Source organism: Ammodytes marinus (assembly GCF_949987685.1).
Source record: "Ammodytes marinus genome assembly, chromosome: 12".
Lineage (NCBI taxonomy): Eukaryota > Metazoa > Chordata > Actinopteri > Uranoscopiformes > Ammodytidae > Ammodytes > Ammodytes marinus.
In genome coordinates this window covers 6,141,133-6,166,106 of record NC_137216.1, presented here as the reverse complement: position 1 = coordinate 6,166,106, position 24,974 = coordinate 6,141,133, and the positions used below count along the sequence as shown (strand labels likewise).

The following is a 24,974-nucleotide window of genomic DNA, read 5'->3' as shown; positions in this document are numbered from 1 at the left end:
CACCACAAAGCGTGTGTTTCTGAATTCAGACAATTACCACTTAAAAACAAATCAGCCTAACTAGTAATGACCAATTATCTTTACTTTTGTAGTAGCAATCATTTGATTTAATGATCCTATTAATCTAATCTCGCTTTGAAATGAAGCTCCTCAAACATTAAATGTTTACACTGTAAACTTTCTCTGCTAAAGGACTGATGGGGGTTGAAACACACTTCTGAGACTTTTCAGAGTCAATTTTAGATTTTCTGGTGTGCCATGTTGAAAGAAAAACTCAGACTTCCAAAGTTTTATTCCCCTTCCAAAAGCAATTTGTGGTCAGCCGTAATTACACTGGCTTTCCTTGGCATGCACACCACAAACACCTCTGGCTATTGTTTTGATATATATATGGCTGGAGGCGTGATAAACAGCGCCTCAGGATACAGAATGTAAAGCATTTGCTGCCTTCATGCATATTTCATCGTCTGTATACTGTTTTTTTTCTGTTTTAATATACCCTTTTTTGCACATTAAGTAGTTTAAAACTGGTGTCTGTATCTCTTATGTTTTGGGGATAAGTGCAACATCATTCTGATCTGAAGCAGAACCTTATTAGGCACTGTTTGGGATGAACACACTCCTAAACAACTCCCAGATTCTTGCTGGCAGGAAACTCCACTTCCCTGTTGTCCTGTGAATGTAACATGCGGGCTGGGTTCACTGCAACACCTAATTACCTTTGAATAAAAACCTTACAGGTGCAGGCAGATTTGTTACATCGAAAAATTTACTTTGAATTTCTGATAAAGGGTCATATTTACATAAGGATAAATCGGTGAAGGAAGGACCTGTAAAGTCTGGCTGCCAGAGCAAGGAATTCCTTGCTTGCCCAAAGCGATGACACGGCTGGTCATTTTTTCTGAAATCATCATGGACGGTTGCCAGGTTTACCTTTGTGCTAATGCCTTTTAATAAAACGAGTTGCACCATTGTGCATTTTACTGGGTGTGTTGTTGGCATGGAGACTGCCTCAAGAATGCCGGTTAAAAAGATTCAAAGCAGCGAGAGCACGCTGCGAGCATTTGTGTCCTCACAGTACATTTTAGACTCGGTGATGAATGGACTCCACTTATATAGCACTGTTCCCTGTTTTTTTTCACAGACTCAAAGCGCTTTACATTGTTTTGTACGCATTCACCCAAACACACACACATTCATACACCGATAGCAGCAGCTACCACGCAGGGTGCAAGCTAACTATCGGGAGCAATTTGGGGTTCAATGTCTTGCCCAAGGACACTTCGACATGTGGCGGGAAGGCGGAACCTGCGACCCTGCACACCAGAGGTGACCTCCCTGCCCACTTCGCCACTGCCGCCCCGTGAACACACACATAATCTCCAATCTCCAACTCAAATGTAGTCGAGGACACACAATCACGATTGTACAATGACCGGGATCAGTAGAGTAAGCCAAATTGTATCCATCTTCCTGACCCTCTCAAGTATGTCAGCAAAAAAGAAAAGGCTGACCACTGTTGCTTGTACAAAAACATTAAGGCTTTCTCATAGGACTTGCACGTGCATTCAGGCACAAAACCAGCTGTAGGCTGACATCAGACGACGTGTGTGTGTGTGTGTGTGTGTGTGTGTGTGTGTGCGCCAGTGGCAGGAAAGCAAACATCACAAGGGGATGATTCACTGAGGGTCCTGTTCTGAAGCAAGCAACAGGGAAAGTCATGAGCAAAGCCCTTTCACCTCTCCGGGAGTGTTGCAACATCATAACTGTGGAGCTGTCACCACAAGAGGAAACTAAAGCAGTGGGCAGTCGTAAAGAAACAGACATTGTTGGTCCTAGAACAGACACCAGCGTAGCATAGAGAAGTAAAAAGTTAAAGCAGTTATTGTTGGACAATGTCCACACCAATGGGGATGAATCGTAGAGGGGTATTTATAGATTTTAAAACATTGACGCCCACACTGACACATCACCACAACAATAGACGGATGTTTATGGCATCCCCTATTGAGTAATCCAAGGTAACTTGGGCAAGCAGCTTTAAGCGAGCATTTACACAAAGATCTGTTTTCCTATCAGCACCTTAGCAGCTGTTAGAAAATATTTTTGGTTGTTTCATCTTAGCTTGGATGGAAGATGGAAAAAACCCAATGCTTTTTCTATAAGTGTGGGCAACTGCTTCATTATAATCCTGCCAACCCTTTGGGTACATACTGTGCCTATAGCCTATGTATTTGTCGTAAATTGTATCCGAACACGTATAGCGCCACTCCCATTATGAAATATGGCACTTCTGAGTGGCCAATACGTCGTTGAAGTGACACCACGACTATACATCACGAACGAGCCTAACAAATTAAAGGAAGTGAAAGGCAGCCTTGGGTTGAAGAGGCTATTACAGTATGTCAACATTGAGTACTCCAGGGTGACGTGCATTCTTTTAACTTGATTCCAAACATACATGTTCAGAATCAAGAACAGTCTAACTGTGGGAGATGAATACACAGACCCAAGTCCATGTATTCTGTGTTAGCAACAAGAGAGGGAGCGTTAGATTGTGTTGTGAGGGAACCGTGAGGCCGGACCTCTCAGTTTCAAGATAATCTTCCTCTGTCATTTGGACCGTGCATTTCCAGGGCACCCCGCTTTACACCCTACGAATAAAAGCATGCTTGTGGTTCAACAATGGGGCTCCGCTGCTCCCTCAGAAGGGGGAAGGGCATTGCATTCCTCCACTGACCTCCTGTTTGCAGCAGATATTAAACAATAACTGTCTGCAGCCCGTTATGTGCTTCCTCCAGCCGCGTCCGTTTTCAAAACGGATGAGATAAAGCACAACAGTCCTGGATCTGTGCGGCCCGTTCACAACAAGCAATAAGTAGAGTGAATCTGCTTGGACTGCCATTTTTGTTTGGAGGCAATATAAAGAGTGACATAAGAGGAGATCCGGGCAGAACAATGTGATCGTTCGTTTTGAGAGACTACCTTGGGAGACCGATGCTGATCGGACACATGTCTAATTTAAGTCACTTCTCTAGAGAAAGTGCAGCGTAAGCCCGCTGGAAATTGCCTAAAGGGAAATCTCACCAAATTTGATGGAGTGTAAACCACATCTCTTTCGATTGCTCCTTGGCTAAGAAGATGATGATGGATATTAGGAGAAAAAAAACTTATGTGTTGCACTTACATGCAGCCCGTTGTAGTTTTGCTTATTTGAAGCTAACGTAGGCCTACTTACATGATGCTTGTTGTTCTGAGTTTGTATCCTCATGGTTGAATGCACTGTTTGGAAGTGGCTTTGGATAAAAGCGTCAGCTAAATGAAATGTTATAGGTACGGCTCATAGCACAGCCCGATGCAGGTGAATGTGCCACATGTCTCTTGGAGTAGCCAGTCCACATAGTGCCGAGTTAAGAAGGCTGACTATTCACTTTCTGATTCATGACACTGCTGCTCCGGACCCCTCTTCATGTCCTAGAGTGGGCCATCAATCCCAGCTTAAAATAGAGTAAACTCTACTTCCAGTAATAAACATTGCGAGCTGGAGGATGTAGCTTCAAAGAGGTGCTAGGGAGGGGTGCTGGGGAAAGACACACGCTGCCCTTTCCAAGGAAAGTGTGACTTGGGGGAAGGGACCACGTGATCGCAACAACTTGCGAACATCTGCATGGGCAGGAAGAGGGGGCACTGGCTATCAGTAGGCTGGATATCGTTCCATATCCTCCACACAAACAAAGGTTAGAGCGAGATAAATGAAAATAAAAACAACTTTGCATTGCTTTGAAAGTTGTGTTTTTACAAGTGTTTCACATTAAAGGTGTAGTCAGCGATTCTGGAGAATGCTTGTCATCAAAATCACTTTTTGTCAAGATCAGTGATTATCTCATCACAATCAGCTGTATAGGCTCTGGAAACAGGCATGTTGCTAGCTGTACAGCTACCTTTGTTTACATATATTTTGTTAACATACCAGTTTACAGAGCCTAAGCTTTACATTAGCACCTAACACTGGGTTTAAAAAATCATTTCAGCACACACACAGTAGCCTATAGCTACAGGTAGCCTAGCAGTCTGTAAGTAGTCACTGATTTTGACAACAAGCATTATCCAGAATCGCAGACTCCACCTTTAAAACATGAAGCGCCATCAAATGAGTTAAATGTTTGTTTTGTTGAAAATTAAATAAAAACGTTCATTGCATTGAGAGCTGTGTAGTAGGCCTATTTCAAGTGCCATTCACAAAAAGGCCTACATTTGTATCTGACTACCTCTACACTGTAGCCTATTTCTTCACTAAATGTAGCCTATACATTCCTTGCTTGTTGAGCCCTTCTGATAGCACAAATCCAACATATTCTCCCTTCACGGTCTGAAGTTGTAGCCGAGAAAGCGAGGCAAGGATTGCATCAGGAATGCTGGCAGTTGATATTTTTCCTCCAATCTATCTCCACTCTGCACAGACAGGCGGGAGGAGGAGGGGGAGGGGGTGCCTGGCTGGAACTGGGAGGGGATAAGAGAGAGAGAGGGGGGGATTTGGGGATATTCTTTGTCCTCAACGCAGTAGAACGAACACACAACTGGAGAAGGACACGGGCGCCTTGCGGTAAAGAAAAGCTGGATGGCTTGATATCAGAGCGGGAGGGCTTTATTGTGTTAAAGAGAAAACGAAGGAATAAGCTCCCCAAAAAATCCTACGCGACGAACTTCGAGAAGCTGTCGGGGCGAGACCCACAATCCCAGACTGAAGGTAATGATAGTCTACCGCTCAAACAATTCGTGGCAACGCAGACGCGCCAGCATCCCCACATAGGCTAGGTTATTTTGCCTTTGAGCTTTTGCTCACAACGGGTGTTTTGGCTCAAGAGTTAATATCGTTTAACTTTTGGTCTGCGGGGCAACGGCGTTTAAAATAAAAATATGCTAATGTTCCCCCCCAGGGTTTCAGGGACCCGCGTTCACGAACAAATGAAGACTATTGTTTAAAAGGCTGGCATGAGGCAGTGAGGGAAAAAACAAGCTGAAACTAGTCGCATGATGTGGAATTATTTGTAGCCTAATTGACGGTGTATTTGACACTGTTTGTCGTCAGTAGCCCCCACGTGCCAGCAAGATTGAGCCGCTGCAGGATATTTGGGTATTTAACTGTCGACTGGATTTTGGAGATGGATGAAAATGCAGGGATAGTGTCCTGTTTTTCCCCCGTTTCTCAGTTCACACCGAGCCGTCTATAAATTCGTATTGACCATATAGGCTATTATTATAGAATAACTAGCCTACATTTTAAGCACAAAGTTAGTTACTTTGGTCCAAACAATGTAGCGTAACCCCTTCATTAGCTTAACGAACCACAGGTTTGTGTAGCACCGCCGTGACGTCGTGTCCCATTAGGCACGCGGAGGATTAAAAAATGTAGCCTATCCTATTTTAATTATCCGTACTAAGTCGATTAGCCCTTTATTTCACATAGCCTAACAGTGTGTGTATAGCCTAATTAGAGTGCTTCATCAGAGTTTGGCCTACACCTCAACTCCTGTCTCCATATTTTAGGTTTGACTCCCTAAAGCAGTTGCCTAGACTCAACAATTTGTGTATTCGGTTTCTATGGAAGGCTCGTGGTGATAGGAAGGGCGGATGAGTTCATTTTTTCCCTTAGTTTCACCACCACCACAGTTCAGTTGTGGGAGTCGCTCCTCAGTTTGACTCATATTCGGGTATAGGAACTTATTTCTGGACCTTTTCCTCCCAATAAGTACAGGGCCTCTATACTCTTTAGGGCTTTGGAATAGAAGAGGGATATCCTACCATAACTAGCATCCCAGATGTGAGGGCCACAAAAGCCCTTCTGTTCCACTGGGATGCTCAGTGCTGAAACTCTGCTGCTTGACTTTGCGCCTTACTGATAGCAGGCTGTTATTCTTCCAAGTGCCACAGACGCACAGCGGCTGCTTCAACAAACGGGACCTGAAGAGGGCTGGGAAGTTAGCATGTGATTTTTAATAAAAGGTTTCACATTTAAATCGGTTTTTAGACTGACAAAGTATTGGTTGGTTATATTCACCAATATGTGTTGAAATTGCCTGGTTGACATGTATCTGTAGCCACTCGAGTCATATAAAAGCTGGAGTCTCCCAATATAAAGTAATTTGTTGTATGGTTAAAGCTAATAGTGTGTAACTTTTTCACAAAACAAGTTGATACAAAGGTGATTAAGCCTATCGCCCCCCCCCCCCAAGAAGTACCCACGAAATGTTTGAGTTTTTGATTCTACTGCTAAGAAAGAACCTGGATGTATACAGGAGGAATACAATACATGTGCGATCACCGAAGGCTCACCTCATGTAGATGGGCCGGCAGTGTTGTTGTAATTACTCAGAATTCCTCATAGGGGCGGTACAGAAGTTACGCACTATAGCTTTAAGTGGGAACCGTTAGCCAAACACATTAAACAAACGCACAGTTCTTCTGCTAACTTGAGTCCGCCCTAGGTGAAATATGAGCTTGCTTGGTGTATACATCACCATTATAGTTAAAAACGGCAGTTCCTCTGTGGCAGTTAAGGTATGAATAGACTTTGTTTGCATGCTCAGCAAAAAAAAAAACTATTTGCCTGGAGTAGAAATGGGACATAAAAGTTCCACGTACTCATCTGAGTGCCGGTAATAAATCTCACAGCAGTAGACTATAGAGAAAACCAAACACTTGGAGATTTCAAGTTAAGATTGTTGTTTCGAGTGTGGCTTCGTTTGTGCAGGGGTTAGATTGTAAGTTTAACAAACACTCACAGATGCTGGCTTGTGAGACAGTGGTTTCTCCTTGGCAACTTGTAACTGTTAACCTAGATTGCAAGCGAGGACGTGTGCTGTTGACCATCTATTCCATCTCTTGCAGCCTCACAAAGCAATGTCACAATGTAGTAGAATGACAGAACGTATAGCCAAAGCATTAAGCTAGCTCACAAACTTTGATTTGCCATGTAGGCTATAGCATTTGAGTTTCTGCTAAATATTATTTGGTGTGCATTTTACATTGGAAAACACATGCCTCCACTGAGTAGACACCTTTGTCTGTTATGTTAACGTTGAAACCAGACCCTTGCTACCGTTCAGGTGCAACTACAGGAAGATGGAGGATAATGACAGTCATTGTGAGCAGGAAGGAATGGGGTAAACATCATAAATGCACTGGTTAAACATAGGCTACTATATGTATGAAGGGGCTATTTGTGAAGGAATGTGCAGAAACACAGAAAATCCTAATGGTCACAGACTTCACTGTGCCCAACTCTTCAAAGAGACTGATGGAGCAGATACTGGGTCAATCATGAGAGAGTGTTGTCTCACTTAAACCTTATCATGAATCAGATTGTTTTTTTTTGCTAGTGCACAGTGAAAACACGTGTTCTTTATTTATCAGAGCAGAGTTTGGTCCAAATGCGACATCTAGGTGTGTGTAAATGTGCGTGATGAAGCTTAGATCTATGGCATGTGTTTTAGTCTGAAGAAAAGGAAAGATGTAAATATGACTTAATTGGCCAAAAAAAATTTCATGTCCAGCAATTCTCTGCTCTGTGCTTCAACAGGCATTACAAAGACAAACACTGTGATGATATTGCTCTACATATTCTTAGGACGCCATATTGCGCAAATAAATTAATTCATAGTAGAAAGAAAGGAACATTCTTAAAGCAGCTGCTCTCATAAAAGTTTGTAATTGGTTTAATGGCCAGACTATTGGCTTGATCACCTGGTGGTGATCAAAGCAGTTATCCCATTTGAAACTATCTAAAGTGAGGTTTTTCGATCCTTTATCTGACCCAAGGCACCGCCCAGACAGAACTGTGTGGATGTTAAAGATACATTACTGATAAGAAAACGTGTCCCATCCTGTGTACCATGGTAGGGGTTAATACTTCTGATTCCTGAATTTACCAATGGCTAATTGTTAATTCCTTAAGTTGTGAGAGCGGCTGCGTTTTACTAGCCTGACGATATGAAGTTTCCAAGATTTGTGATTTCATACACTTAGGGTTGCTTTTAAACCTGGCTAGGAGAAGCAAAATAAGTAGATTCTGAAGAGATCTGAAAGCCAATGGATATGTTTTTCTTCCTACAGAAGGGTGATTTAAAGACAGTTGAATATGAATGTAATGGAATAGTTCTAGATTCAGTTTCTCAGATCACAATGAACCCCTTCCTGTTGTAGCTCACCTACTGGGTACAAGCCTGGTACTTTATAGTGCTGGTTAATTACTCAGCAGAAGTTATGAGTGTGGTCACACATGGTGTGTAACCACAGCAGCTTTTCATTGCCTCTACTATCAGTTCTTTACTCTGTTTGGCAGTGATCTAGTGCTGCTCGTACAGATCCTTAAAGTCTTTATAGGCATTGAAGAAGTTCATTTAAAAATAAGGCTTTAACTGGTATTTAAAGGATTTAAATTGGCAAGAGATGGGAAGTAGGTTATTTTAATTTATTTCTATCCTGAAGTTACATCAAACAATGCTAATCGTTGACCACCGACCAAATATTGCAGTTTGAAACGTGTGCTGAAGCTGGACCAAACCATGGATTTAAAGATTATGAAATACAACTCTGGATGTCTCGCTGCCTTTTTAATTGTTTCTGTCTTATCTGCCTGAAGTAGCCTGCCTACGGCCTTTGTAGAACATGACTTAACTTTAATAGTTAGATATCACTCTGGCATGAGTGATATCTAACGATTTGGTATCTACTGAGAACTTCTGAGATTTCCTGCATGCCTTGCCACAGCAGTGGGGTTTGGTTTAGGATGCCTTGGCTTTGTAACTGAGACAATATCTCCACCTTGTGGCTTTCTAGTGCAACAACAGGGAGTCAAGAGGAGCAATTTAAAATGTGATTTAGAAGATGAGAAATTTCGCACATTAGCTTAATTACATTGCTTTTTTTAAATTGAGAAATATTTATCAAAGACAGTTAAATATTTCTTTCAATGTGCATTCTTATATTTTTCATTCACCACTTTCTTGGCCTGACTCTAATTCTTGTTTTGTTTTCTGCACAGATTTGAGAGGTTCCCAACTGTTCCAGTGACAACATGAGCTGGAGCTTCCTCACTCGTCTGTTGGACGAGATCTCCAACCACTCCACCTTTGTGGGCAAAATCTGGCTCACGCTCCTCATAGTCTTCCGCATCGTGCTGACCGCTGTCGGGGGAGAATCCATCTACTACGATGAACAGAGTAAATTTGTGTGCAACACACAGCAACCCGGTTGCGAGAACGTTTGCTACGACGCGTTTGCGCCGCTCTCACACATCCGCTTCTGGGTGTTTCAGGTGATCATGATCACCACGCCCACCATCATGTACCTGGGCTTTGCTATGCACAAGATCGCCCGCATGGACGACGAGGACTACCGGCCCCAGCCCAGGAAGAGGATGCCCATAGTTAGCCGCGGTGCTAACAGGGACTATGAGGAAGCAGAGGACAACGGGGAGGAGGACCCTATGATCCTGGAAGAGATTGAGCCAGATAAGGACAAAGAGGTGGCGCAGAAGCCCAGCAGAAAGCATGACGGACGCCGTCGCATCAAGCGTGATGGCCTGATGAAGGTCTATGTGTTTCAGCTGTTCTCTCGGGCCATCTTCGAGACCTCTTTCCTGTTTGGTCAGTACATCCTATACGGACTGGAGGTGGTTCCCTCGTACGTGTGCACACGCTCTCCTTGCCCGCACACAGTGGATTGCTTTGTCTCACGCCCTACGGAGAAAACCATCTTTCTGCTCATCATGTATGGTGTCAGCGCATTGTGTCTGCTCTTCACCATGCTGGAGATCCTTCACCTGGGCTACAGTGGGATCAGGGACTGCTTCTGTGTCCCACGACCAAAGCCTCCCACCCCTCGTCACCCTGCTCTGGCCAGCCAGAGGTCGTCCATCTCCCGCCAGCCCTCTGCTCCTCCAGGCTACCACACAGCTGTGAAGAAGGACCCACTGGGGAAACTGGCCTTTAGGGAGAACCTGGGAGACTCGGGCCGCGAGTCTTTCGGGGACGAGGCGTCGTCACGGGAGCTGGAGAGGTTGCGTAGACATCTGAAGCTGGCCCAGCAGCATCTGGATATGGCTTACCAGAACGAGGAGAGCAGTCCGTCACGCAGCAGCAGCCCTGAGTCCAACGGCACTGCAGCAGAGCAGAACAGACTAAACTTTGCCCAGGAGAAGCAGAGCAGTACGTGTGAGAAAGGTAAGATCAGCGTTTCTGAAAGAACGCTTGTTAAAGTAATTTGTCAGAATCAGAGATAGTATATCAAATGGATGTAGCATCCGTGCTGACCTTCCATCTGCATCCAATCGTCCTGGCCGATGCTCGTCGCCATCTTGTCAGAGTTTGACTCCGCTTCATTTCCTCTTACCGAAAAAGGGCATTGATATGACATCGGGGGGAGGTAGATACGCCCATCTAGCTGACGTATACCTCTGAGGCTAAGTGAGGGCCAGCGGGCAGCTAGCTGTCACTCAAGAGACCGCACCCCTAATTATTCATACATTTTAAGCTCCAATAGTTTAAAAACTAGCAAAATCACCCCACTCAGTGTTGTCATGGAGATATGACCTAAACATACAGACTAGAATGTTTTTTTGGACCAGGCTGTAAATAGGTTTAATAATGCTGTGAAAACGGCCTGTTTAACACAGGAGTCAATGAGAAATTGCTCCGTTTTGGTACCACCTCTTAGTGCCCACTCGGTGAATTACATTTTGTCACTTCCGCATTGGATGCTGGTAGAACTTGCTGTGGTTGGGTCTTGGTCAGAATCAGTGAGCATCTCCTCAAAATACGCTACCCTTCTCTACTGTGTGTGCGAACAAAAAAAATCCAGTGTTAATATACAGCCTAGGCTCTGTAAATTGCTATGTAATTAAAGGTTATGTAAACAAAGCTGGCCCACCATAGCTAGCAAGATGTCCGTTTACAGTGCCTAGGCTGTGTATTAACACTGGATTGCTTTTCAGTGTGCACACAGTCTGGACAGGTAGCGGCGTGTGAGAATATATTTACTAACTACTAGAATTTTCCAGAATGGTTGACTCCACCTTTTTTGTTAACTTGTATCTTTATCTTGTAGCTGCAATCAATACGTTCTGCTTTACTGACAGTGACACCACCTCTCTTCACAGGTCTACGAGCATAGGTTCTCATCTCAACCTGGAACTATAGATTGAACTTCAAATCAGGATCATAAGGGATTCAAAGAGAGAGAGAGAGAGAGAGAGAGTGTGTGTGTGTGTGTTTGGAGTCAATTTTCTTGAGGTGGATGAAGTCAGCCCAAGCCTTCCAGTGTTACGGCCAGCCGTGGTCGAGCATCAAAGTCAAGCCGGGAGGAGAACTGTCGTCTCAACCCCAGCAATATGTGAGACACCAGTCTGTCTGAAGATCCAAAGTGCTTCCAATATACCGTCTTGCAGCAAGAATGGTTTAAGGGCAGCGTGTACTTCTCCCTCAGGGCAGCTATTATTATTTTTTATACATTTTTTTTATTACAAGACTTAGAGCTATTAGTCATTTTTGTAGAGGTTTGTCCTCTGTTGGGAGTTCAGTGAGGGACTCTCAAATAAGCCTTCGACCTAAACTGGAACTTTGTTGTATGGCATTTTTGTTAAGGGGGGGCCAAGATAGTTGTAGTGCATAAACCATGTTTAAATTGAAGGAATCTGGTGAGGTAGTGAATCAGAGTGCTTGCAGGATAACACAAAAATGTTAAATGGGACAATGCATCACTCAGAAAAGTATGGTACTGGAGTTATTGTTATGCTGATGAACTTTTTTTTTTTTTTTTAATTTTCATACAAAGGCTTCTTTCAAGTGTGTCCCCTTTTTTCCCTCCAATGTATTGACAATGTTGGCACCGCACCAGTCAACATTCCGAAAGCATGGTGCCACGATAGTAACTGGAACACACTTGGGGGTGCCTTTGTCCAAAGGAATAGACAAACCTGGATTATGCTTGAAATACATGTTACTCTTGATATTGTCTTGTATTGTTTAAATGTGTATTTTATACTGTTTATTTTTGTATTAGTTTTGAGTATTGTACTATTGAAAAGAGGCTTTTCTCACTGTGGCTTTTTCTTCATTTGAAAAGAATGACGCTCACTGCTGTCTTAGCTCCCAATTGATTCCAAGGCCTGGTTGCATTCTGAAAATGGTTTGGTACAATTTGATTTTCAAGTGCATTTTTCTTTAGACAGTGTCTTTGACCAGCAATGTTCCCTTTTTTCCAGGACCAGAGAAATGAATTGTATCTAGTGGGTACATACTGTCATGTCATGTTCCATGTCTCAAAGTGCTGATCTTTGTATTAATGAGTTCAGTGCTCCAGAGTCTCAATGATGGTTGTACATGATGTAATCATTTTCAATGTGAATGCAATGCCTTGAATGCGCTCTAAGATGCCTCATCTTTTGTATTTTGAAACATACCCACAGCGCCATTAGTGCCAACTCAAATAATGTCATCTCAAGTTATTTTTAAGCAATGCTTTTTGTACTTTTTTATACATTTTGTATTGATAGTACTTTGGTTAGTTTTTAAAATAAATTTTTTCATCAAATGCCAGCTTTTCAAGTGGTTTCATTCTTGTTTATTGCTTGTGTGAGTGAAATTGTCCGGTTCAATTGTTTAAAGCTAGGGTAACTTTTACCTTACCTACTTTCTAAGAGAAATGACTATTGAATTTGGAAAAAATTCAACTTCGAGACCAAGGTGAATATTTTCATTGAGATGTGGAGCGTATTCTCTGAATAATGCATACCCTCACTTACAGAGACTGTTGATGTAGCCACTTAATCACATGACCATCTTAGCTGCATGCTATGTTCAACCTAAATACTCTGAAAATTACAAGTAAAGTTCATCTAAAATTGGTCAAGTTATCCTTTTCATTTAGTGTATCTTCCGTGGGCAATTGAGCTTTTTGGATTTTTTTACTTAGCATTTCAGCCACCATTAACACTAACTGCGAAGAGAATGTATAGTAATGCCTCAAACCCCAAATTGTTCCATTTGGTTGGCCAGCACCCTGCATGGTAGCCTACTGCCTTGGAGTTTTCAAATGTGTGTAGATGAGGCAAAATTGAAAAGTACTCTGTCTGAAAATGCAGTGCTGTACATTTATGAGCACTTTTCATGATCACAAACATAAGTTTAAGATTTCTGATCTAGTATTTACCCAGTGCAGCCTCTGAATCGGTAGCAATGGGGGCATGGTAACACACTTATTGCATGTCCTCCGTGCAGACACTGGACTGGTGCACTAGTTTATAAATGTTTGCTATGAAATGACCACTCTACTTTCTCAGATAATCAGTAAACTTAATGGGTAAATATTGTAGGTGCCTGCTTCTCCTGTTAAACCAGATGGGAATCGGAATCATAAACATACAGTGGCATCTAGTGGCCACTATTATGCGATTACCACAAAGCTTTTAATGTTGAGAACACAGCAAGTCACGGAAATGTACTTTAACACTAATCACTCTGAAGACAAACCGATCAGTTCATACATTGTATTGTACAATAACGACACAAAATGACAAAGGCATGTTTAAATCCAATATTTCAAACATGTTTCCATGTATTTTATTTCTAAATGTGAGCACAGATGATGCTTATCATAAACTTGAAGATTCAGCATTTCAAAAGATATGCATAGACAATAGACACAACATGACAGTAATGTTACGTTACTTTGGCTCACATTGCATTAAAGTGACAGGGAATCAGTTTTAGCATTAAATCAAATAACGTAGATCACAAAGCAAAGTGTAGCTTTTATAATCATAAACTGAGACTTATTAGATGAATGAAAAATAAAATACTTTTACAAAAGAAATAAATCATGTTCTTTGGATGTAGATTTTTACAGCAATCAAACTATTTAAAATGTCTTTATATCCAACTTTATTGCATTACTAAAATGCACAAAGAAAGATAGGCCTTTACTGTATATATATAATTTGTATGAATATAATATTAAATGTCTCAGACGTTTACTGGGACAGTCCAGTGTTATGGTGGACTTCTACTACATCCTGAATATTTGCAATCAGGCTTTCTTCTCCGTGCTTACAAATTCAAAATCCGGGGTTTTCTTGGATTTTTTTCGAGCCATACAGAAGCAACAGGTTGAACAAATAGCTCCGAATGCTGCGACAATCAGCAGAGCAAATGTGGTGTTAAGTCCGGTCTCAGCTTCACTGGTAGACAGATTCATACCCAAGAAGCTCACAGTGTCCGACTGAGGGGGTTTGACTGTAGAAAAGACATGAATAAGGTTACAATATGTATTTTAACAGCTTGCTGAGAGTAACTGAAAATCGAAAGCATATTTGTTTTTCCACATCTCAAATGTGGGTACAGGCAAATCAACCAAGTCCACAAAATCTAAAGTAACACTATTACAGAAGGCTGTTTTCTAGAAATAAGATGCCAACTTGTACAAAAATGTTTTTTGCTTTCATACAAGATATATGTGAATAGATGTCTTGGCTGTTAAATATGAAGCTACAGCCAGCAGACAATGGGCTTTAACTCAGCATAAAGAATCAACGGATGAGGAAACAGCTACCCTGCCTCTGTCCGAATGTAACAAAATCCACCTACCAGCATCTAAGTAACACAATGCGGACAAGAATCCAGGGAGTGACCGCTTTTGACTAAGAAATAATCAGTGCATAACCCCTATAAACTCACAAATTCTCGTTAATTTAATTTGATCTTTTTTAGGTTTTTGTACAAATGACTAAAGAACATTTAATAATTAATTTATTAGAGTGCGGATTTTAGAATTGCTGCAGTTGGTCTGACTTGGTCTTTTACTATTCAGCCATAACAGGAATCTGAGCAACTGGGCATCAATTTACCTTCAGGCACGGAGTTCAAGCACTCATGGGGTCCCAAAGCTGGGTCAGGGAATCCGTTGCAGTTGATGATCGTGGAGTAGGTGACCACCGAGGTCTTGGCCACTCGAGGAAGTTGAGGGTCTGAGTAATTAACGTAGAAAAGGCCAAATCTTTCAGAGAACCCAGTGGCCCACTCTAGGTTGTCCATCAGTGACCAAGCTGTGTAACCACGGATATCCACATTATCCAGCAGGTAAGCTAGAAGGAGAAAGGGAACACGTTAAGGAATTCAAATACAACCAACATTCTTGCTTTATGCAGTAAAAATCCAGTATCTTGGTTTAATCATGAACATTATTCTGTAATAGAGTAGAATTAATATCAACTGCATATCTTTCTTAGATATACTTTACAAGAGATATTGTCAAGTTGTTTATTCCTTATAGGGAAATGGTGGAAATGTATGATGAAAGATGTGGTTTGATACCTTTCAGCACCTGGTTGAGGTATTTTTCATAGTAGTAGCTCCTAGGAAAATCATTCAGGTCAATAGGTCCCCGCTCTGACATGCCATTTTCTGTGATTATAATCGGTGGATTTCCATACTCCTCCTTAATGAAGTTTAATATCCTCCGGAAACCAAACGGGGAGACCTTTAGCCAGGATGACCCTGAATCCAGCCAGGTACGATCAGCAATTGTTCCTGCCCCCCTGAGAAGATCGAATCAGTGAAATGGTTTTATTTCCCCAAAAATAAGGTCAAAGTAGAACACACAATTAAGATGTAACATCATTTTCAGCTAACCTTAGTTCCTGTAAGAATGTTGGTTCTAACTTACCTATCGGCATCATAGTGTTGAAGGTTTCCATACTCCACAGGGAATGCTAGGACAGTGGTGTAATGGTTAAACCCAAAATAGTCATAGGTACCCTTAATCCTCGTAATCTCTTCAGGAGTGAACTCGGGCAGCCTGGAAAGATTGTATTAACTTCAAGCATTTCACCTGGTAAATGTGAAACTATCAGGATTCAATGTTAGTTCTAGTAATACTCAGAATAATAGTAAGTAGTAATACCGAGATTTTGGCAGACCAGCAGCCAGGCTTCGCTCTCTTATGATTGTTTTCATCATGTTGCTATAGTCTCCATTAAATACGGGATGGGCAAACCAGCCAATGTAGAACTGCACAACAACACATACAACTGCTATTGGAGCTTAACTCTAAACTTTTTTTTTTATGTATTTTGTAAAACATGAAATGAATGTGCTCACAAGAGAAGAATCTAAAAAAAAAAACTTAAAAGTAATTATTTTAATTTTTTTAAAGTACCTGCAACACACGTCTTGCAGCATCAATGTCTTCCTGTTTATAGGGATTTCGTGGTTCGGACCAGTCAGAGTTGATGGTGATGGAGATTATTCCTTTCTGTATGGGCCGGTACTTCTCATTGTAGAGATGCCAGGCCTCTGCATGAGCTTTGAGCAGGTTGTGACCCACAATGTAGGGCAGAGTGCCTGGTCGGAAACTGATACCTGGAAATAAAGAAGAAGTAGCAGGTACTTTTGTTAAGCTGTACGTTCTGTTATTATGGTTTAAAGGGTCAAGTTTTAGTTGCTTTTAGAACAACCCAAAAACTAAATAGCACAGTGAAACAATCAGATCAAGATCTTTTTTACCTGTTTCCACACCAAACAAGCCAGCATACAGTACATTTGTGTAAGGTACAGTGTAAGAAATACCTGGGGCAGCTGCTCCATAGCCATGGCCTATGTTAGCTATGTTGTATGGCTCATTAATAGTTATCCAAAATTTCACTTTGTGGCCAAGACGATTGAAGATAAGGTCAGCATAATCCCTGAATTTGAAAATAATAGTCCCATTCTCCCAGCCTCCGATATCCTGCAGAGCTTGTGGAAGGTCCCAGTGGTAAAGAGTGATCTGAAATTCAAATTAAGTAGTTATGGTATAAATAATTGATCAACCTTCCATTGGAAACATATTTCTGAGATACGTCTAAGAATTACACATACATGAGGTTGGATGTTTGCAGCAAGCAGTGCGTCCACCAGTCTGTGGTAGTAGTTGAGTCCAGCCTCATTGATGTGCTTGGTGGTGCCATCAGGGAGAACCCTTGGCCACGATATGGAGAAACGATAATGGGTTACCTTAAGCTGCTTCAATATAGCAACATCCTCTTCCACTTTATGGTAACTGTTGCAGGCTATGTCCCCATTGTCGTCATTGAACACTCGGAGAGGGGTGTGAGCAAACTTGTCCCAGATGCTGAGGCCTTTTCCATCTGCTCTCCATCCCCCTTCAATCTGTAGACAGTTTTTATAGTCATGTTTTTAAAAAAAATACAGAAACAGAGTAAAAACCATATGTGCCATTACCTGATCCAGAATTAAGAAAGGGGTATCATTTCAGCAGTTACCTGGTATGAGGCTGTTGCAGTACTCCATATAAATTCTTTGCGAAAATTTCCATAAAGTTGCTTCTCATCATCTGGTGTTGGGAAACCGTTGTCCTTTATGATTTGGTAATAAAAATGAGCGGAGTACTTGGGTGTCCTAGGTCGGTTTGGATTAGTGAAGTCCACATGGTGTAACCCAAAACCAACTTTGTACCCATTAAGCCACTCAAAAGAATCCATGAGAGATGCTGCTATGTATCCTTTCACCCTCACACCATCAAGGTCATAAGCTGTTATAAAAAAAATCACATAGAAACAAATGATCAGGACTTAAAATTTAGATTGTCATGACAATCAATAATATTTTTATAAATGTAATTATGTCAGTGCACCTTTGAAAGCCTCGTCAATATAGGTCTTGTAATAAAATACTCTAGCAGAATCATCCCAAGTTGTCTTCGATTCTGTTGCTACTCCATTCTCAGTAATGTAAATATCTGGATTGCCATATTCCTTTTTGATCCAGTTGAGCAGTCTTCTCAAGCCCCATGCTACAGCTCTCTGGTTACTGATGGCAGTTGTTGGTGAATCACCTTCTTCTGCTTTTGACAAGTCCTGGTCATATTCATAAGATTGAGGGGTAAGCCTTAATGTAGCATAGCTTGCTATCCTTGTAGTGTAATGATTTACACAGAACATGTCAGCAGTTCCCTGAATAAAGCTCTTTTCGTCTTCAGTGAAGGAAGGTAGTCTTGTTTCTGAAAGACCTTGGAGTTCACTTTTGTTTCCAATTTGCCACTTCATTGCATCAGGATAGTCACCATTCTTGAAAATGGGGTGTGCAAACCAACCCAGTTGGAACTGCAGAGCGCGGTCAGCAGCCACTACTTCACGGGGAACATTGACATCTTTAGGTTCAATCCAATCTGCATTGAGGGCAATGGATACTGCACCACCTTGGGATTTGCGATACTTATCATCATAGGTATGGTAAGCCTTGGCATGTGCTTTTATGAGGTTGTGTGCAACTCTGTACGGTGCAGTTCCTGGACTCTTAACATTTGGTGGAATCTGTCCAAGTCCATATCCTGACCATGCAATTGTTTGAGGCTGGTTAAAGGTTATCCAAAATTTCACTCTGTCACCAAAGGTGGCAAAGCAAAAGTCGCAGAAATCGTTGAAAATGTTAATAATGGTTACATTGTCCCAGCCACCAAGGTTTTGCAGAGCTTGAGGAAGGTCCCAGTGGTAGAGTGTCACCATGGGAGTTATGTTATATGCTAGGAGGTCATCAATGAGTCTATTATAGTAGTCAACACCTTTCTGGTTCAGGGAGGTACGCCGACCATCAGGAAATATCCTGGACCAGGACAAAGAGAATCTGTATGACTTCACTCTCAGAGCCCGAAGCATGTAAAGGTCTTCTTCTAGTCTGTGGTAGCTATCACAGGCCACATCTCCATTGGCATTAGCAGGAATACTGCCAGGTTTCTGTGTGAATGTATCCCAAACGCTGGGCCCTTTCCCATCTGCATTCCAGCCACCTTCTATCTGGTAAGCCGAAGATGACACTCCCCAACTGAAGCCTTGTGGGAAAGTGCCATAGTGGTATACTTTCCGCTGGAATGTTGATTGATGTGAAAATTCCTCCCAGACAACCTTTGAAACAGAAGGAACCTCTGAGGGTGATAATGCTGTTAAACGGTCGATAATTATCTCTGTCCCTTTAAAAACACCTCCGTTGTGTGATCCAAATCCATTTTGCCTGATCGTAGAAGCGTAGAAATATGCAGACTGCTTTGGGGTTCTTGGTCTGTCTCCATTTTCAAAGTTGATGCTGTGAAGACCAAATCTTTCACTGTAGCCTTGTTTTCCCTCAAATCCATCCATAAGTGACTGCACTGTGAATCGCTGCACATCCACGCCATCTAAGGATATTGCTAAAATAATGGACAAACAAAACAACACATTAAAGACCAAGTTGTTTTAATTTTGTCTGGTGGTTTCCAACAAGACGAATGCCATAAACTAACCTTTTAGGGCTTCATTGATGTAACTCTTCATGTACTCTACGCGTTGAGTGTCATTGAGAGTGTCCCCACTGTACTCTGTAGGCATACCATTCCCACTTATGTGAATTGGGACCTTGGTAACATTCAAGTACTCTTCAGAAATGAAGTTTAGAAGCCTTCTAAGTCCCCAAGGTGCAGAAAAGATCCAATCAGAAGCTGTAGAGGACCATGCAGGGTCCACATGTGCCTGGAAATCTCCCACCCCATTAGGACCAGAAGTGCAGCCACCATCACTGTTGTTGACCAACCGGGAAGTGTAGTGGTTTAATCCCAGAAAGTCAGCTGTTCCACGTATCCTCTGGCTCTCTTCAGCAGTGAAAGCTGGAAGTCTTGCAGGCACAGAATCGGGACACTTTTTTATTTTCTCTTCAATCTGAGTTTTGAGCGTTGCTGGATAATCTCCATCTACAAATATGGGATGTGCAAACCACCCCAGCATGAACTGTAGATAGCGATCTGCAGCTGTTATGTCTTCAGGTTTTGAGCGGTCCTTGGGCTCTGCCCAGTCAGAGTTCAATGCAATGCCGACTTTCCCTCCTTGTGTCTTCCTGTACTTGTCATTGTAGATGTGCCAGGCCTCAGCATGGGACTTTAGTATATAGTGAGTGACCTGCAAAGCCAAAGCACGTGTTAAGGTACATTTATAAGAATTAAAATGAAGCAATGGATATGCAAATTATCATACAAGCATCCCTCTCACCTGGTATGAGGCAACCACATAGTCCTTTACTCCTGGGGGATGCTCACCAGTGCCATACCCAGCATGGCTCACCACCCACGGGCTACTGAATGTGTTCCAGGTCTTGACCCTGTCTCCAAACCTGGAGAAGCAGAAGTCTGCGTAGTCCTTGAAGGCTTCAATAATGGAAGCGTTGGTCCATCCACCAGAGTCCTGGAGAGCCTGAGGCAGATCCCAATGGTAGAGAGTGACAACAGGCTGTATTCCAGACTCAATGAGAGCATTAATCAGCTTGTCATAGTAGAGAGCCCCTTTCTCTGCTTGGCTGCCTCGGTGACCAGAGGGGAAAATACGGGCCCAGGAGATGGAAAACTGGTAGGTGTTGACATGAAGACCTCGCAGGAGGTAGACATCATAATCCACCTTGTGATAGCTGTCACAAGCCTGGTCAGCTGTCTGATTGTCAAAAACCTTGTTTTCATGACCAAAACGGTCCCAAATGGTCTCTCCCTTCCCATCTTCTAACCAACCACCTTCAACCTTGAAGGACTCGCTGGAGGTGGCCCATTGGAAACCAGAGGGGAATGATTCATTAAGAAAAATATCTCGTTCTGTTGTGGTCTGGGCCCCAAACTTATTCCACACATTTTTATAAGTGTTACTAAATGCTGTAATGCTGTTGTAGTCTGAAATCCCATAACTGTTGGAAAAGAGAAGGACATGAAACAATGAAAATATACATGAAAAAAAAACTAATCGTGAAACAAACATGTCCACTTTACCAACATAATCTGTTACCTGATTGGCATGTCCTGCATGTCCAAATGACCAAACATATCCATCACGTCACATCCCACAATATTCAGGTCATTGATGTTCAAGACTGTGAACAATGCACAAGAAAGTTTATACTTAAAGAATAACTATTTAATATTCTTAAATAAATAAAAAACATTTGTTTTTTGTTATGAAGCAAGACTAAGAGTCCATATCCGTTTTTGTCTATGAAGTTGTTCTTAAACACAAAGTTATTTGAGATAAGTTATTTGCTTAGATTTGAAAAATTACAATGCTTACTTGCTGAGCCTAAGCAGGTAATTTGTTCACGATGTTCACCTTATCAGTTTGGTGTGTTTGCATGCCTACATTTGCTTATTTTCTCAAACACAAAGAGCTGAGGTCGATTATTTGTTTTTCATGTATGACTTCATATTTGTACCAAATGTTTTGCCAATCTATCAGGATGCAATATTTCCTCACAAAATCTAATTATATCCATTATTAAGTGGATAAGAGTTTACATCAAACAACATGTATTGCTTGTTGAATACATTAAGCTGTGTCTTATTTACTTATGAATAGAAAAGTAACTCCTCAGCTGTACTCCACCTTGTACAGGATTTTTCATAATGTAACAGGAACATATCAAGAATAATGTCCGCTAATCGCTCCCATATAATAACACTCCCAATAAAACAACCATCATTATTGTACTGTAAAAGTTAACGATATTCCTTTTTACAACAAGCTAGCCTTGACGCCTCTGGTCATTATCTGTTTGCTCATTAAATTACAGATTATTGTAATGGTTGTTAAATATGTGTATGTTATATGAACAAAATTAGATAACAAAGCAAAAATGCAATGTCATTGTGACTTTAAAATAATATAATATTACCCCACAAACAACAAGACCTGATATCAAGTCAAATGTATATGCATTTACCTTGTAAGAAATTGGCAATGGGCTGGAATTGATTGGTGGAACAACCATCAACAGTCATCTTAAATATCAGGACAGGCAAATCCCCACTGGACATCTACAACATAACATGCATGTGGCTGCAGATAATAGCAATACCAAATATGAAATCTAAAGTGAAGAGAAACATGTTTTAACATTACTGTACCTTTAAACTGCTTAGCTCATTTGCAAAGTCTGATGCAGAGGCACAGTTATATTCAATGTGTAATGACAGGAAATCCATCTGTTGAAAATAGGAGATACAGCTCAGTATTTTATCACACTCACGCCTCTTATTGAAAAACAAACTACTTCAGTCTACTAAGTATTTATTAATACACCATTGCATAATATATTTTTCATTTGGATCCTAAATGAAGTTTTTTATTTAATGTTTTGAAATGAAACCGCCAACAGCGCAGAAAAGGCAAACATATTCCAAATGGATAAGGACCAAATCCTATTTGATATCCATCATAAAGACATCTACTGAATGTTAAAAATGAAAATTATTTTTATGTTAATCTTACCATTTTCAAGTGTTTTTAATTTGGAGCTTAAAAGCAAAAGCACACGAGCTTTAGTTTTTAATGGAAGATCCAACTATGGAGGATGTAGCTTACTTTAGTTGAACCTTTGATTTGGTGAAGAATCGCAACTTCCGTAGCTCTCAACCCAATTGACAGATGTCTCCCTGTGAACAGGGAAGCATGAAGGCACATTTGTGCATAAACATATTCAATTTACACCTGGTGGGAGATACAGTATGTGGCCGTTTGTTTTCAGCTAAGCATTAACCATTACTCACTGACGACATTTTGACAAAGAACAGGTATGAATAATAACATGAAAGATGGCTGAATTCCATTTAGCTGCTTCACTCACAGGGTCCTGGTATTGTGCATGCCTGCTCACAACAAAGCTATATTTTATGTTACTAACAGCTGTGCTTTTCCTACTATGCCAAGTCGAAATGTCTTCTGAGAAATAGTCCTAATGTGCACAGCTGTACAGGAATAATGCATGCTTGGCTTCTTTTACTGATCTCACCTGTATTGATTACTGAGAAAGGCATGATCATATACACATGTAACCTGTATCATAAATGATGGGGGGAAAGGTTTCGGCTAAACATGACTATCAGTTGGTCATAAAGTGATCATTTTTGCAAATCATTTCTGAAGTTTATCTGATAAGACAAGCTATCACTTGATGTGTTAAAAATGTATTAATGGTTATATATTTAACAGAAAACAAGCTGTAAAATGAAAGATTTTCAATTAAAAAAAGTAATTTTTTTTAAATATTATTTTTCACTGGCCACAATAACCGCTTGACTTAAGTTTGACTATGACCAGACTAGACTACTTCTCAAAATACTATTTTGAGTCTCTACTGTCTGACCCCTACATTCATGGCCGAATCACACAGGCACTCAGGAAGTGACGTGCAATCGAAATGTATTACTAGCAAAAAAACAAACAGAAAAAAAACGCTTTGGATAACTCTTTGGCTTATTATTTAGACATGGTAGAGCAGTCAATAAAGATTACACAATTTCCTGTAACATTGTTACAAAGTACAACTTCAAATGTTGTTCTATCCCATGAATAAAACATAGTAACAAATGTAGAATCCATTGAACTATATTAATCAATCATATAGTTAATCCTCTCCTCCCTTTCGATCGGTTTGACTCACCTCTGTCAGGAAACATTTGATGGTAGAGCTGGTAAAGGTTCTTGTTGAGTTGAAGGATATTTTGCAGAGGACCGGGAGCGCCTTCAGACTGCCCATCATCCAGCTCACTCAGTGTCACCCACGAGTCCGCCAGCTCTCCAAACTCCCGGAAGGCAAACTCTGCATACTGCTGAAACATCTCTACCAGCTCCAGGCTCTCCCAGCCTCCATACCTTGACCTCAGAGCTTCTGGCACTGTGGATCCATGAAGGACCACCAGAGGCTGAAGGCCCACCTCCAGCAGCTGTTTGAGCAGGCTCTGGTAGCAGGAAACCACGGCCTGCTGGGGCTGGCTGGAGAGGCCTACTGTAGGTAGGAGTTGAGTCCATGACAGAGGCACTTTGTAGTGAGTCACCCCTCTGCTCTGGAGGTACTCAAAGTACTGTCTAGAGCCTGGAGGTATGGGATGGCTGCAGTCAAATGTGTCCAACGCTGCACTGCCTGAGCTTCTCACAAGCTGTTTTGTCAGTGGGCCTGCAACGAGCATGAAGTCCTTTTGTCCATTCACCTCAATGCTACGGCACCCATACAGGCATAAAACATAGAGAGACGCAACGCACAATAGATACTTCATCATGGCAGGAAAAAGACTGACTGATGTGTTCCACTGATATTCTGCTGATAACACCACACCTACCCTGGATATTGTACAATGTTTGTTCAAGAGTTTGAATTGATTATTGACATTTGACTCCTGCTTTACCCGTTGGTAAGATAAAAACCTTACGGTGACGAGCAGTCCCTATACGTAGAACCAATAAATGTTTGAACCCTGACCATTGTGCTTTTGAAAACCCAGGAAAAGTTGTCCAATCATTACTTGATGATACTACATTTTAAAAGCGACATTACCTTATGTAATGTCTGAAAGCAAAAGACAAAAACTTGTATTTTTATTTATTATTTATATACAGTGGCATCAGTAGCAGCGGTGGTAAACTACGATAGTAGCCACAGCTGCCCTGGGGCAGACTGACAGAAGCGTGGCTGCCATTCAGCGCCAACGGCCCCTCCGACCACCACCTCAAACATACAGCAATCATACACATTCACACAAGGCAAGGTGGGTGAAGTGCTTGCCCAAGGACACAACAACCATGACACAGGTGGCCGGGCGGGGATCGAACCGCCAACCCTTGGATCGTTGGCCGACCTGCTTAACCACCTGAGACACAGTCGCCCCAAATACAGATAATTGTAATGGAGGGGAGCAAATGAAAAAAGTGTCTCCCCTACTATAATCATTGTCTCTATGGACATTTATGTACTAGACAGTAAACATACAGTTTACCTTATTTTCATGAATTTTGTCTTTGAACTTAACACACATATTTTGACCTAACAATCTCTTATGTATATCCTATGTTTGACCTTTGATCAGATGTTCAACAAATCATAAAAACACCACATAACTAAACCAGCCCATTCATGGTTAGTTATGAA

The 24,974-nt window shown here is 41.5% G+C and overlaps 2 protein-coding genes across 2 annotated transcripts; one reads left to right on the top strand and one right to left on the bottom strand.

The window, feature by feature from the left end:
* Nucleotides 1–4,578: 4,578 nt before the first annotated feature.
* On the top strand, nucleotides 4,579–12,585 carry gjc4b (gap junction protein gamma 4b). The gene is made up of 3 exons (XM_080037451.1): nucleotides 4,579–4,747; nucleotides 9,044–10,223; nucleotides 11,159–12,585. The coding sequence occupies exons 2-3, from the start codon at nucleotides 9,077–9,079 to the stop codon at nucleotides 11,170–11,172; spliced, it is 1,161 nt and encodes a 386-aa protein (XP_079893577.1). The 5' UTR covers nucleotides 4,579–4,747; nucleotides 9,044–9,076; the 3' UTR covers nucleotides 11,173–12,585.
* A 1,500-nt stretch (nucleotides 12,586–14,085) lies between these two features.
* On the bottom strand, nucleotides 14,086–24,105 carry LOC307258461 (lactase/phlorizin hydrolase-like; the record flags this gene model as incomplete). The annotated part of the gene is made up of 17 exons (XM_080037990.1): nucleotides 14,086–14,291; nucleotides 14,903–15,139; nucleotides 15,369–15,592; nucleotides 15,721–15,852; nucleotides 15,958–16,064; nucleotides 16,213–16,415; nucleotides 16,623–16,821; nucleotides 16,914–17,204; nucleotides 17,318–17,586; nucleotides 17,689–19,236; nucleotides 19,330–19,978; nucleotides 20,069–20,747; nucleotides 20,846–20,930; nucleotides 21,774–21,867; nucleotides 21,958–22,035; nucleotides 22,415–22,485; nucleotides 23,493–24,105. The coding sequence occupies 17 exons, from the start codon at nucleotides 24,103–24,105 to the stop codon at nucleotides 14,086–14,088; spliced, it is 5,685 nt and encodes a 1,894-aa protein (XP_079894116.1).
* Between the last annotated feature and the right edge of the window lie 869 nt (nucleotides 24,106–24,974).